At 46.4% G+C, this 15,755-nt stretch overlaps 1 protein-coding gene across 2 annotated transcripts in view; it reads left to right on the top strand.

Moving 5' to 3' along the window:
* Positions 1-15,755, top strand: part of TENM1 (teneurin transmembrane protein 1) — a 438,805-nt gene that overhangs the window by 161,748 nt on the left and 261,302 nt on the right. For both annotated transcript variants that reach the window (XM_084814084.1, XM_084814083.1), the window contains exon 3: positions 6,069-6,309. In XM_084814084.1, the coding sequence (XP_084670210.1) occupies positions 6,069-6,309 (241 nt within the window). The remainder of the gene's footprint in view (positions 1-6,068; positions 6,310-15,755) is intronic.

Below are 15,755 nucleotides of genomic sequence, written 5' to 3'. Positions count from 1 at the left end.
CTAGAAATCCAGCTGTGGTAGACATCCCAGCTGAAGAGTGGAGTATAAATGCTTTCAGTAATTCTTTTTTTCATTAATGTTTCAATGTGAAATTTCAATAACACAATACAATACAAAATAAAACAAAACAAAAACAAAGAAAAGAAATTGTAGCCGCAGATATTTGAATATAGCAATCACAATGCGCACACACACACATATATATGTATATGTATATGTATAGGGGTGTATGGATTACTCACCCCTTTCCGGGTGGGGCCGTCCACTGGGGGGGGAAGGCGATCCGTCCCTCCCCCCCAGAATCCTCCCTGGCTGGCTCCACTCCACAGCGAGCCCACAGAGCCGCCAGCCGGGCCTGCCCGCAGCCGGACTTCCGTCTGCTGCCGGGCTGCGGCCGCCATTTGTGTCCCTGCATTAGCCGTGATAGGATGTAGCCTATCACGGCAAAGAGCAGGGACACAAACGGCGCCTGCTATGCCATTTGCGTCCCTGCTCTTTTCATGATAGGCTACGTAAATATATATGTAGCCTATCATGCCTAACGCAGGGACGCAAATGGCGTAGCGGATACTTACGTAGCCTATCACAGCTAAAGTAGGGAGGCAAATGGCGGCTGCAGACCGGGGCAGCCATTCACGACTGCAGACTGGGGCAGTGGACAGACCAGACGGCCGACAAAAGGTAGGGTCCATCCCGGGGAAATTTCACAGGGTGGTGGTGGGGATTGCTCTGTTCCGCCATGGACTCCGGGGGGCTGGATTCTAAAGATTCTGGCCCCATTGGAGTCCGTGGCAGAATTCTCTAACATCCCTATATGTATAATGTGTGTGTGTGTGTGTGTGTGTGTGTGTGTGTATACCGTCAGGGCCAGAAATATTGGAACAAGGATAGCTGTTTTGGCAGTTACCCTCTGTACAACACCACACTGAAGTTGAAAGGAAACACACCCAGATGGGAGCAAAGTCAGGACTTTCAGCTGTAATTCAAGGGGTTTGACAAAAGTGGGGCACTGACCATTCAGGAAGGACAGCCAGTGGTATACACACACACCCATCATTGGTGGCTCATAAGTAATGGAACAAACCAACATCATGTCAAACTTAAGGGTCGCTTTTAATACCTGGATGAAAATCCTTTGCAGTCAATGACTGCCTGAAGTCTGGAACCCATGGACATGACCAAATGCTGAGTTTCCTCCCTCAAGATGCTTTGCCAGGCCTTTGCTGCAGCTGCCTTCAGCTGCTGCTTGTTTGTGGGTCTTTCTGCCTTCAGTCTTGTCTTCACTAAGTGAAAAGCATGCTCTATTGGGTTGAGATCAGGTGACTGACTTGGCCACTGAAGAACATCCCACTTCTTTGCCTGGAGAAACTCTTGGGGAGCTTTTGCTGTATGTTTTGGGTCATTATCCATCTGCGATATGAAGCAGCGTCCTATCAGTTTGGCAGCATTCGGCTGAATCTGAGCAGAAAGTATAGCCCTATACACTTCAGAATTCATCCTGCTGCTTTGATCAGCAGTCAGGTCATCAATAAACACCAGTGACCCGGTTCCATTGGCAGCCATACATGCCCATGCCATAACACTGCCTCCACCATGTTTGACAGATGATGTGGTATGCTTTGGATCATGAGCTGTTCCTTTCCTTCTCCATACTGTTCTCTTCCCATCATTCTGGTACAAGTTAATCTTGGTTCTATCAGTCCAAAGAATCTTATTCCAGAACTGGGCAGGCTTTTTTAGGTGTTTGCTGGCAAAGGCTAATCTGGCCTTTTGGTTCTTGAGCATTACCAGTGGTTTGCACCTTGTTGTGAAGCCTCTGTATTTACCTTCATAAAGCCATCTCTTGACTGTAGATGTTGACAATGACATGCCTACCTCCGCAAGAGTGTTCTTGACCTGGCTAGATGTTGTGAAAGGGTTCCTCTTCATCCTGAGCAGAATTCTGTGGTCACCCACTTTAGTTATCTTCTGTGGTCTTCCAGGCCTTTTGCTGTTGCTGAGCTTGCCAGTTAATTCCTTCTTTTTCAGGATGTTCCAAACTGTTGTATTGGCCACTCCCACTGTGTTTGCTATCTCTCTGATGGGTTGATGTTGTTTCCTCAGCCTAATGATGGCCTCCTTCACTCGCATGGACACTTCTTTGGACCTCATGTTGGGAGTTCCAGTGAACAGCTACCAAATGCAAATGTAACACTCAGAACCACCTCCAGGCCTTTTATCTGCTTGATTGGTCATGGGTACCCAGGAAACAGGCCACCCCTGGCCATGCAGCTGCTTGTCAGCCATTCGTTCCATTACTTATGAGCCCCCAATGATGGGGGGGTGCATGCCACTGGCTGTCCTTCCTGAATGGTTAGTCCCCCCCTTTTGTCAACCCCCTTGAATTACAGCTGAAAGTCCTGACTTCGCTCCCATCTGGGTGTGTTTCCTTTCAACTTCAGTGTGGTGGTGTACAGAGGCCAACTGCCAAAACAGGTATCCTTGTTCCAATATTTCTGGCCCTGACTGTATGTAGATAGATAGATAGATAGATAGATAGATAGATAGACAGACAGACAGACAGACAGACAGACAGACATGCATTGATGGCTTTCTAAGAATTATACATAAATGTCAACAAAAGTAGACAAAATATCCATATAAGCAAGTGGCGTCTATATAATACCCGTTCAAATGTTGAAAGCATAGTTAGGTCCTCAATCCTTTGCATTATTGGAGGTGAGCATTTAACCTTCCAAGGTTGTAATATTGGCCTTATAGCTGTCAAAAGGGTGCAGAGAATCCATCTGTGCTGACTGTGCATTAATTTCCAGGAAGCAGGTAGATAATTTAAGAGGATATGTACATCAGTAAATATAAAAGAGTATTCCAATACAAGGTTTATCCATATTATATAACTTCCTCCCCAAAAGAGGGAACTAATGGGCATTTCCAAATCATACGCTAACAGAAGCATTAGCTGTGTCACACCTCCAGCAATTATCCAACTTAGACAAATCTGTATTAAATAGATGTTGTGCCAAGAGTTTTTGCTTAATAAGGCATAACCTGAGATTCATAGATTCTTCAGATACAGACACTAAAGTGGCAATCCATTTATTAGGCAAAATGGAACAATCCAATATCCTATTCCATTCTTGCTTAAGGCCCTGTGCATCATATTTATTCACCAAGAACAAGTTTTTATAAACATGGATTATGGGTCGATATGACTGATCGGCCTCTATAAGTTCTTCCAGTGCTTTCAATCATAAGTATATGAATAAATGCCAGTCACAGGAACCAGGCCTGGTGGGAGCTGAGTGAAGGAAGTGGTTTGTGAGGTGAGCTTTGAGGAAGTTGAAGCAATACCAGAAATTCTGTGGGAGGGCTCTTAATATTGGGCCACCCACTCTACGATTGGTTGGAGTGAAGTGGCCTTCTCAGACAGCTCATTTTGGCTGTTGTGAAGAGCAACCAAAAATTATTTGCTTAATTTATTGTTACTGTATTTTTTTCTGCCGGAGAGGGGGAGCGGTTCCTGTGAGAATTTCTGCCTCAGGTGCCACAGTAATTTGGCTGGACTTGGGTACAATGCACCATGACTATGGCGGGGGGGGGGGAACGCTATTTCCATTTTGCCTCAGCAAAATGTCTTGGGCAGGTCTTAATGAAAATAAATATATATTCCTAATGTTATAGCATCCTCCTTCCTCTTGAATTTACAATACACCTTTACAATATGTTACGTTTTAATTCATTCCATAATGGATTTCAATGTTAATTAATATTTTGTAAAGAAAAATACCAATAAAAATGAATTTTCAACGAGAATGAATTAGAATACCGTTAGAGCCCTGAAAATTAAATGCAAAACTAAGGTTCGTCACTTTTTAATATATTCTCTTAAATGTCCAACTTCAGTGGTGAACAATACTGGCAGTATTATGGTTCTGTCAGGGAATGATGAAACAGTTTGATTATTTTCTTGTTCTGTGGATGCAGAAGAAAGTGATTCTTAAATTTTTCAATCATGATAAGAAAATGATTCCATTAGAGACTTAGTCAAGCTTACAAATAATTTTGCAGTTAATCAATTACATGCAGTGCAAGGAACACTCATCAATTAATTGCTGGAGGGACTCTCTATTTAAATTATTATTATTTCTTTTGGAGGGGAAAAATGATTTTTTTTTCAAGGGTTGGTATTTGAACTAGAGTCCATTGATTATATAGCAATACCAGGAAAAATATAAAAGCAAAGCAAAACATTTAATTTAACCAAAAAACCAAGAAATGTACAGTCCATCAATTTTTCAGTCACATATAAAAAATATAGAACAGGTAGCCTAAGTAAGCATCAGTAAGAACAACATGTAGCACAGGCATGGGGAACTTACAGTCCGCCCATTCATGTACTACACCTCCCATCAGACCTAGCCAGCATGTCCAATCGCAAGGTTGATGGGAGTTGTAGAGTTCAAAAACTTCTGGAGGGCCACATGTTCCAGTCTCCTGATGTAGCAAGTAAAAATATCCTGACTCAGCATTCATAACCCTGTGTCTTATGATGAGACCATACATATGGAAAAGCATGTTTTTTGTTTTTAGCTGTTTTGTTTTTGTTCGATCATTGTAAGCTGCTTTGAAGAGTCTTTGCTGGTTAAAACAAAAAATCCCTAGTTGTTGTTTTTTTAATTGACAGCACAAGAAGACATTTTAATTTTCCCAGGCTTTTTAGGATGCTTAGCTTTTTGACTGAGGGTGATATTGTGTGACTTCTGTAAAAGGTTTTCTGTTCTGGAATTTAAACATTTGGAGGACAGATATTCTGGAATGTATAAAGGAAAACAAAGCAAACCCCAGAGGCTCTCAAATATTAGTATATTTTGGATTTTGTTATTTCTGGGCCAATGGAGAAACGATTAAGGACTGGATTGGATGTTGGATTCAGGGAAGAATCTTGAACCCCCTCTAATGGTTCTTCACATATCTTCTGAGAGGCTTGACCCATGTTGTTAGGCTTTTCATTACACAACATGTAAATGAAGAAGAGGCGATGGCTTGCAGAAGGCCAAGCTCGGTAGTCTGCTGTGGGACCTCATGAAGTGTTCCTGACCCCAAAGGTTCTCCTCCTCCTCTTTTCAGACAAATCATTCCAGGAACTTTAGCAGTCTCTGAGCTTTTTTTCGTATTTGTATCCTGAGCGACATATTTATTTCCCTTTTTCAATCGATATGGAAGAATGCCACTAAAGCTTCAAATGAAATTAATCTATCAGGATTTGAATAATATGCAGTAATATCCATGGCTTACTTCACAGAACATCCTCAAGAGACTCTAACCCCTGTTACCCATTTTAGCTCAAGAGACTCTAGCTCAAGAGTTTAGCTCAAGACACTCTGACCTCTGATATCCATTTCCTTGTGTACATTTCCCCTTCTTCCCCCATTCCCTTGGCCATTGATTCATTCCTGGCAATCTTTGCTGGAACATGAGGGATGTGGTTGTTCTCGAATAATAATTGTCTTAACAATAGTAGAACTATTTATCACCTTATTCCATGGAACATGTTAGTTCCCAGAGATATCTATATTGAACGAAAGTTTGATAGAATTGGATGGTTTCTTCTTTTTTGATTTAACATGAAATATGTTTAGTTTTGCAACATTATTGTTCCTTTCACAGCAGTTTTCCTAAATGGGGTTTACAGTCGATGAAATCAAGTGGTATCTGAGCTGTAACTTTCAGGCTGTGATTGATTTGTCTTTATTCCAAAAAAACCAAAACATAAATAAATAGAGAACCTATGACAAATTGCATAAGCCCCTTCATTTATTTTAAGTCGGTTGAGCTCTCCCTGCAGTTTGCATATAGATTCAAAACCGTGGATATTCTCTCTGCTTTGCATGCATGCATTCTGCGAGCTCATGAGTGACAATTACATTTCGATGACAGATTGATCTGAACGTGCCCTCCGAGAAATGGTATAATCCTATTAGGCATAGGCTATCTTCTCTTCTGCCATTGCTTGAAATAATAACCTGCCCTCTTGTTCGTTTCTCCTCTTGATTTCTCTATGAATTTAGAAATGCCAGGAAGCCCACGCAACCAGTTTACCTTCAGACCGCTCCCGCCACCCCCGCCGCCCCCTCACGCGTGCACCTGCAGCAGGAAGCCACTTTCCACAGCTGATTCTCTCCAGGGAAGATCGATGACAACTCGCAGCCAGCCTAGCCCAGCAGCTCCACCTCCACCAACTAGTACGCAGGACTCGGTGCATCTCCATAACAGTTGGGTCCTGAACAGTAATATACCGCTGGAGACCAGGTAGTTGAAAAGCTGTATTTGGACATGTTTCTGTGCTAAAAAAATTAAATGTAGGTTGGACAAAGAAGAAAGCAGCAGAAGAGAATACAAATCTACTAACTAACTAAATAAGCACCATAACAAATGGAAAGGGTAGCATAACAACTGAGGATCTGGCATTGTAAATTTGCTTTTCTGCTCTATCAGTTTGTTGTAAACCTTGTCATACATGCATTGGCCCAGTTCAGATGTAAATGGGAAGCCATAGTAAATGAACCTGCCTGAGCTTCGCTCACATTCTTCCTTCCTCCCCTTCATTTTTTTGTACCAGAGGAGGAGACGGAAAGCTTCTGGCTTTGCTTTTAAACAAAGCACATTTTCCCAGGATGCCCAAACTTGAAGAACTGAGGGTTATTTAAATTATGGTTACAGAAAACAAAAAGGGATCAAACTATGGGTTCAAATCCTGGCTTGTTCTCAAGTGGTAGCTTAAACCAACTACACTTACCCAAGTTTGGATGTAACTTGGAACTGTGGTATGTTTAAAAGCAAGAGCTTTTAAAAGCAAGAGAACAGGGAAGGAGGGAGTGCATGGGGGTCATGGGCGGGGATAACTTTCCATTACATCTGAATATGGCAACTGAATTAGGACAATTTACTCAGTATGAGGTCTGAGAGCTGCGCTACGCTAAACTCCAGCATGGTGATTGAGCTTTCTGATCTTTTCTCTTGATTGGTAGCTATCCACAGCTGCCATGTGGAAGTCAGGAGGGAACTTGATACAGCCACATGTCTGCCACTGTTATCTACTTGTAGGGGTGTACGGATTCCTCACCGTCTGTTCCGGTGGGGAATCCGTGGGGCGGGGGGGTGATCCGTTCCTCCCCCTGGAATCCTCCAGAGCGGTTCTGCTCCACTCGGATTCCGGGGGGGGGACTGGTTTGGGGGTGCTTACCTTCCCTCCTGCCTGCCAGAGCCCTTCGCCTCCTCCCTGTCCCTGCCGATTGCCTTAAAAAAAAGTCTTTTAAAAAAATGGCGATCGGCAGGATGTGCCCATAGACCTATACGCAAATAGAGTCATGAATCTTGCATATAAGTCTATGTGTCCATACGCTTATACGCAAGATTCACCGCTCTATTTTGCTTATAAGTCTATGGGCACATCCTCCCGATCACCTTTAAAAAAAAAAATACATTTTTTTAAGGCAATCGGCAGGGACAGGGAGGAGGCGAACGGCTCTGGCTGGAAGAAGCAGCTGAGTGCCGTTCCGCCTCCAGTCCTCCTGGAGCAGAGGTAAGTGGTCCCGATCCGCTGAGGATTCCTGAGGCCAGATTCCAAAGAATCCAGCCTCATTTGAATTTCTCTGACATCCCCATCTACTTGTCAGAAGTGTCAAGGGTATGCGTCAAGGGACTTTGGGAGAATTTTGTGGAGTGGATTATTCATAGGAGGGTGCGTCATGAAGTATACCCAAAGCGTGTGCCACTGGAGTTTATCAAAATTATTATCACTTCTCAAAACCCCTTTGTTGAAAAGCATTATTCTCCCACTGAGTGCAGGAGGCCAGCCAGTACGGGGAGGTCCCTGCCTCCGGGGCTGGGAAGGCAGTCTCCAACTTGAGCTTCCAGAGGAGGTGGGGCCTCCCCCCATGGTCACCACTCTGGCTTCCTGCCTCGTGGTGGGAGGCAGCTTCTCCAAGAATCTCGCACATGAGAGAAACCACAACAACAGCAAAAAGAGGTAGAGAAGAAAGACAGGAGCGACCTTCTGTTGTGATGAGGGGGAGGCGACCGCTCCTCTGGCATACAGAGGGCCAGCTCGTGGAGGGGCAAAGGATCCAGACCCAACCCCCCCCCCAGGGCTTCTCACCCACTGCCGCACAGGCGCCGGAAAGGCCCCAACACTCCGGTTCCTCCCCCACAGGAACAGAGGGAACCCACAGCCGCGGGTCGAGGCAGGTGCCGCAGCGGCCCCCTCCCCACCAACATCCACATGGGCACAGCAGAACGAGACCTCACCAGTTGACAGAGCCCATGAGGGTCAGCAGCAGCTTTCATTGCCCCCCTCTCCCTCCCAAGGAACAGGAGTGGCCTGGAGAAGGTGAGTCCCAGTGGCAGCAAGGTTTTTCACAGCCCCCCCATCCCCCCCCCATGGGCACAAGCCTCACAAGGCCCACTCCCATTCCAGTCCTCTGCATTCCCCATCACAGGAGCCCATGGAGGAAAGGGAGGGGGGCTTGGATCCTGGCCATAGGCCCAACCCTGAGGGCCAGCCTCCAACACAAACCCATACGGGGAAAGAGCTATGCTGGAACTTTTAGAGGAGGCCATTCGTCAAATCAGACACAAGCCCTCCCCCAAGGAGGGGACTGGGCACAGAGAGCACTCCCACAGGAGCTCATCCAAGGGAAGGGCCCGACGCGGGCCACACATGCACTCGCACTCATCCAGCTACAGCTCCATAGACATCCAGCGCAGCAGACCATGGTCCACGCAGCCACACCCCTACACCCCACACCCACTCCAGGAGAAGCAGGCAAAGGGGGAGGAAGAGGGATGCCTTGGGCAGATCCTGATCCACCTCAAGCAGGGGCTACTGTGGGAGGAAGCACACCACATCCTTGTTGCCATCTAACCAAAGAAAGAAGGAAAGGAGACACGGAGAGGGGAGATGGAATGTCAGATCCCCTTACTCATCCCCTGCCTACCACTCTGACTCCCAAAGTTCCAGACCCCTTTCCCTCACAGCAAGCTCATCACAGGCTGAGGAAGGAGACCCCTCAGAGGGAGACATGTCCAAGGAAAAGCCCCCACAAGGCCATCTCTTCCCTTCAGAGACATTTTCCAAAATGATCTCCCAATGCCTCAACATCCTGGAGCTTGCGGACCAGGAAGAAATCATAGCACCTCCCCAGGGCTGGGCAAAGAGGGCAGGAGTGGCAGCAGCCTTTCCATTGCCCCCCCTCATCCGAATGTGCCACTCCCACTAAGCCTGGAAGAGATACTGTGCAAGAAGCGGTCTAAGCCAACCAGATCTAAGACACTCCATCATCACATCGACACTCCATCGCCACAAGAGAATGTCATGCAGGACCTAGCCACTCCGAGAGTAGACGAACCCATTGCAGCTCTCAGTCCAGGGCCCTTCTGACTGCAAAACAAGACAAGCTCCGCTCAGACCAGCACGATCGAAGGGCCAAGACAGCTCCCTGCAGAAGCTTCAAGGCCTCAGCCACATCTGTGCAGGTGGCAACCACATCAGCTATCGTTGCTGGGGGCATCTTCATGATGGCAAATGGTCTGCTCTAAGGCAGAGACCTAGGGAAACGATACAGGAGATGGCGCTGGCAGCGCCGTTCCTAGCTGACACCTCGCTAGACTCCTTCCAGCTGGGTGCAAAGGCAACAGCAGCTAATGTCATGGCAAGAAGGAGCATCTGGCTGCGCAGCTGGGGGGTGGGCACCAAAACTAAATTCAGTCCAGCAAGCATTCCCTTCTCAGGCAAGCTCCTGTTCAGGGAGGACTTGGACAAGCTGCTGGTGGAGACCAAGGTCAAGAAGAAAGCTTTGGCATACCCAGCAAAGGAGGCAAAGCACTTTCAGAGGAAGCCCAAGCTTCTTCGTCCCTTCAGACCATCCTTCCCCTCCACCCCACCTAAGTACCTAGAGAGGGAAAGCCTAAACGACAACACAACACCAGGCCAAACTGGCCATCCACAGAGGACCTCTCCCACCCTGGCAAGGCAGGAATCCCAGTACAGCATGACTCACCGTTCCACCCAGTAGGGGGTCGAGGTGGCTGCAGGACTTCTCAAATGCCTGGAAATGACTCTGCTCAGATGGTTGGGTTCTGGGAACAGTGGAAGAGGGCTATTCCATAGAGCTCCGGAGGCCACCCAGGGAGTGCTTCTTCAGCTCCCCCTATCAGAAGGACCCAGCTGGGCATTTGAGGACTTGCAGCAATACAACACCTCCGTCAGATCTGAGCCATCAAGAGGGTGCCTTAGAAAGAGAGAGGACAGGGCGTCTTCTCCCTCTTCTTCACAGTCCTGAGGAGGAACGGAGGGACCAGACCCAGTCTGGACTTAAAGGGGCTCAACCACTGCCTGAAGAAACAGAAGCTCTGAATGGAGATGCTCAAGTCCATGAAGGAGAGCCTCTGGAGAGGGGACTTCCCTTCTTCAGTGAAGCTGGCAGAGGCCTATCTGCACATCCCTATCCATCCAACTCACTGCAAGTTCCTGCACTTCAGCTATGGAACAAAGCAATTCCAATTCAAGGCTCTTCCCTTTGGCCTAGCCACAGCTCCAAGAGTGTTCACAAAGATCCTCCTGGCCTCAGTGGCCCACCTGAGGTCAAAGAGAATCCATCTACACTCCTATTTGGACAATATCCTGATCTGCTCACCATCACGGGAATGGTGCATGCAGGACACCAGCATCACTCTTTCAACCCTACAGTCCATGGGGTTTGTCATCAATGAGGGGAAGAGCTCCCTGACACCCTCACAGTCCCTACTCCACCTGGGGGTGACCTTGGACACAACCAAGGACATCATAACCCTATCTCCAGACAGGCAGACTGCAGTAAGCAGGCTGGTGGCCTGGATCCAGACCGAAAAGGAGCCCCATCTCAGAGAACTAGCACAGCTGCCAGGCATGATGGTCTCATTCCAGGAGACTGTCCAGTGGGCAGGAAATAGCATCCAACCTCAACCCAGTGGGGGCAATACCAGCGGGTGTGTCTTGCTCCCTGGCCTGGTGGTCACACCCACCCAACCTCATGGAGGGTGTCTCCATCCAGACCCTGACATTTACCACCCTAACCATGGATGCTTGCCCCACGGGATGGGGTGCTCTCTGCAGGGACCACCACACCCAGGGCCTATGGACCAAGGAGGAATTTCACCTCAGCATCAACCTACTGGAACTGAGGGCCATATGCCTGGCATTGAGGCACCTAGCAGCACAGCTAGAATCGCAGGATGTCCTAGTCAGAACAGACAGTGTTGTAGCGAAGGCATTCATGAACAAACAAGGAGGGACTCAGTCCAAATCCTTTCAGAAGGAGGCCATGATTCTATTCAGGTGGGCCCCAAAATGCCTCCATTCCATCTAGGCAGAGCACCTAAAAGGTATGCTGAACGTCCAAGGCAACTGGCTCAGCAGGACGTCCCTAGACCCAGGTGCATGGTCCCTCCACCTGTATACCTCCAGTTGGCTGACGAGCCAGTTAGGCCAGCCCCGCATTGACCTCTTCGCATCCCAGCAGAACGCCAAGTTCCCCAGATTTGCCACCCACTACGTCATGAGAGGCACTGAGTTCACAGACACCCTGACTAGCAGTTGGCCTGGGGGTCTTCCTTACATCTCCCCACCCCCTATCCCAAAGGAGATCTGGAAGCTGAGGGACCAGCGGGCAGATATAATCCTGATAGCACCCAACTGGCCAAGGAGACCATGATATGCTGACCTTATAAACCTATCCACAGTCAAACCTCTGACCCTGCCATCCCGGCATGATCTGCTGACCCAAGGGCCGATCACGCACCAAAACCCAGATTTCCTGAAACTAACCACCCAGAGGTTGAGCTGAAACTCTTGGGGTACAGGGCTACTCCTCAATGGTGGTTTCTACCCTTCTGGCCTCCAGGAGGTCCTCTACTAATAGATCATATGAGCACACCTGGAAGGCCTTCCTCATCTGGGCCCAGACAACAGGGAAGGACCCCTTAGTCACCAGCATAGGCGATATCCTGGAGGGTCTCTCAGCAGGCCTCATAAGAAATACTTTAAGAAGACAGGTTTCTGCCTTGGGGTCCATACTAGGGGAGCTGGGGGAGGGGCTAGGGTCTCAGCCTCACATTAGGAGATTCCTCACAGCGGTCTCATCGATCAATCCTCCCCCAGCGTGGAGGTTCCCCATGTGGAATCTCATGTGGACTCAAGGCACTGTCCAAAGCTCCATTTGAACCCCTAGGGGCAGCCACCCTTAAGGTGTTGACCCTCCAAACAATCTTCCTTCTGGCTATCACATTGGCCAGAAGGGTCTCCGAACTGGGGGCTCTTTCAGCGGAAAAGGAGCTTTGTATCTTTCACAGGGACAAGGTTGTCCTCTGCCTGGACCCAACCTTCATCCCCAAGATCAACTCAGACTTCCACAGAGCCCAGGAACTGGTCATCCCATCCTTCTGCCCTCACCCCTCCAACCCCCAAGAGAGGGAGTGACATACCCTGGATGCCAGGCAGGCTCTCAAGTTCTATCTAGATAGGACCAGGCACCACAGGCAACATAACGCCCTAATTCCTGAGTTATCATATGCAAACATATCTGCTGAGTCACTATTTGCATTAAGCATCCATCTTTGCAATTCAGTATGACCTTGAATGGCTTGGCCCTTTGTTAGGTCTGTATATCAGTACTCTAGATCTGCTGTTCTATTGCATACTCATTGCATACCCATTTATCCAGAAATACATCCAGGCATAATTCAAGGGATGCTAGAGATGGTGGTGTTCCTGGGATCCTTGAAAGACCTGATAAATAGAAAACATTTTGGCTGCAAGATTTCCTAGGCCTAGTCTTCTGATAGGCTGGGTACATGATTGGCTCTATATATTCCCTTCAAGGTCACTCGACAAAACTAATGGCATTCCATTGGCAACCATAGGCCAGTATTTCCTGACTACAATCTGTCAGTGACCTATTTTCCTGGCTCAGCTCCTTTCCTCCCTTGACCCATGGCTGAACTGCTGCTCCTCTAAGATCTAGAGGGGGTTGGACTCGATGGTCTTAGAGACCCCTTCCAACCCTACTATTCTATGATTCTATGATCCTCTATCCCTTCCATTTCCAAGGATGTTTCATTGTGTTCCCTTTAAGATTGTAAGCCTGAAAGTAGGGACAGTCCATTTTTAAATCTTTTAAAGTTTCCTTGTCTCTTCTTTGGCACTTACTGTCAAATATTTAAACGGATGGAATGTTCATTAATGTATCAGCCGCCTGACCTGTCTGCAATGTTACTAAGAGTAATTGCAATAACTACAATAAAAGGAACAACAGCCTTGAGAAGGGAAATAACTATTGGTTGATGATTCATCAAATAATGTCCCTTTTCCCATCTAATCACTTACAGAAACAGAGAAAAAAAGTTATCTCTTAGAGCTGGTTGGGATGTAATAGCAAACTATGGTTTGGCATGAAGTGAGCAAGACTTGGGCTTCTGGATTTTCCCCTCTATCATACCTTCCTGTTCCCCCTCTTTCCCAGCAAACTGCAATTTGCTCTTTTGTCATCAACCAGAATTGCAAAACCCCATCAACAATGGTTTATAATTCTGGTTTTGAAGACAAGGCTAGTTTAGATGTGATGACAAACTAGGGTATTCTGTGAAGGGAAGGGAATTGGAGCATGAGTGAGGATTGCAGAAGGGGTACATGAGACTTAGTTTTGCTCATGTACCACCAAACGATTATTTGGTGGCACATTGTACAATTTATTTATTACATTTCTATCCTGCCTTTCCCTCAAGGAGCTTAAGGCAGGATACATTGTTCTCCTGCCATTGTAAGGTATGTTACAATTGGCTCAGGGTCACCCAGTGAACTTTGGGTCTGAGTGATGATTTGAACCTGGGTTTCCCTAATCCTAGTCTAAGATCTAGAAGAAAGATGACACTGGTGGATATCATTTTTTTTTTTATAACATTGGTTATCCTAGATCGGTCTTCCCCAACCTGGTGCCCTCCAGATGTTTTGGGATACAACTCCCAACATTCCTGACCATCCACTATGATGTCTGGGGCTGATGGGAGTTGAAGTCCAGGGGTACCAGGTTGAGGAAGGCTTCCCTAGTGCTCTAGCGTAGGGCTACTTTTACAGATGGCATTTCTTCTACACAAGTGTATGGAAAAGTGTTTTCTTCCTCAGTTTATTTTCAACAAATGAAAGAAGGCAAATCAATTGATCAAATATCAGACCCTTTTCCTCTTCTCAAAGCTGTGTGAAAGCGTGGAGGGACTCTTACACAATGTGACACATTTTCTGGCAGCAGCATTACTGTTCTAAATCTTTCTTGTATAATCATACTGAAATCTACCTAATAGGCATAAGATGATTTTTATTATTATTATTCGGAACATTTGTAATCTCCAAGTAGATTTAGAGGCATTAATTTGTGTCCCACTATAATAATGAGAGATAATTCAGAATGCACATGTTGAGTGCTTATATCCAACAAAATCTCATTCTTAGTCTTAAACTGCGGACAGCTAACTTTAGTGTGTGTGTGACAAGAACATTATTCCGACAAACTGGCTATATTTATTATTATTAATTGGTTGAAGACATTTCTACTTTACTTTTTAGTACTGAGAATTTTCAAGGTGGCTTCCAACCATAAAATCACGCCATCATCATTATTAAATGTATTTATATAGCTTCCTCTGGGTAAATGGTGCTTTACAAAAAAAAGGTTTTACAGGCTCCTACCACAAGGGGATTACAATCTAAAAATAAACTCAAGGAATCAACAGAGAAAGTTGGAGAAAACTGAGACTGGGGTAAATGGGGGGAGGATGTGCAATTATTTCAGTTACACATATTTCATCTTAAAAACAGTAGAGTATGGGTCTAGAAAGATGTTCCAAAGACTTTCTGGAAAAGGTGGGATTTGAGGAGGGACTTGAAGGACATAAGGGAGGTTGTCTTATGGAGATATTCTGGGAGATAGTTCCAGGCATAAGAGAGAGCAAGGGAGAAATTGTGGATTCATTTCAGGGAGCAGGATTGCTCTAGATTGGCTGAAGGTGGTGGAGCTGGACAAGCAAAGGTTGCAGGCAGGGAGATAAAGGGAGCAAGGCCATAGAGCATGTTGAAGACAAGGAAGAGAAGCTTGAGCGAGATTTGGGAAAAGACAGGAAGCCAGTGTAAGGATTTAAGGAGGGGCATTGTATGGTCAGAGCGACAAGAGGGGTGAATAATAATATAATAAATTATAATAACAAAGAAAAAAGACACAATCACACGAAAAAACCAGCCAGTAAAAGACACACAAGCACATAAAAACAGACAGCAACAATAACAGTGATATAGCACAAAACTAATTTCCTGCCCTCTGAAAGACTGGGCAAATAAAAGGGGGTTTGAACTGGTGCCTGAAACACAATAGAGACTGTGACAGGCAAGCCTCTCTGCAGATTTTATAGCATAAGCAGGGAGCCACCAGAGAAGAGGCTGTGCTGCTGGTGACTATTCACCAACTCCCTGAAGGTGGAGGCACTTGCAATTCCTCTCTACCACAAGGGATGTTGGAGAAATCCGCAATGGGATCAAATGAGTTTGGGTTACTATGAATCCAATGCATGGATTCCACAGTGGACCAGCTTTTCCCAAGTTGCACATATTCTGTGGACTTGTGGACCAGTTTTTGTTTTTTGTTTTACTTTCCAGAATTGTATGCAAATTTAGT

The sequence above is a fragment of the Heloderma suspectum genome, chromosome 9 (genome assembly GCF_057233095.1).
Source record: "Heloderma suspectum isolate Gila_16-S chromosome 9, 16-S_ref, whole genome shotgun sequence".
Taxonomy (NCBI): Eukaryota; Metazoa; Chordata; class Lepidosauria; order Squamata; family Helodermatidae; genus Heloderma; species Heloderma suspectum.
This window is presented reverse-complemented; position numbering and strand designations above follow the sequence as displayed.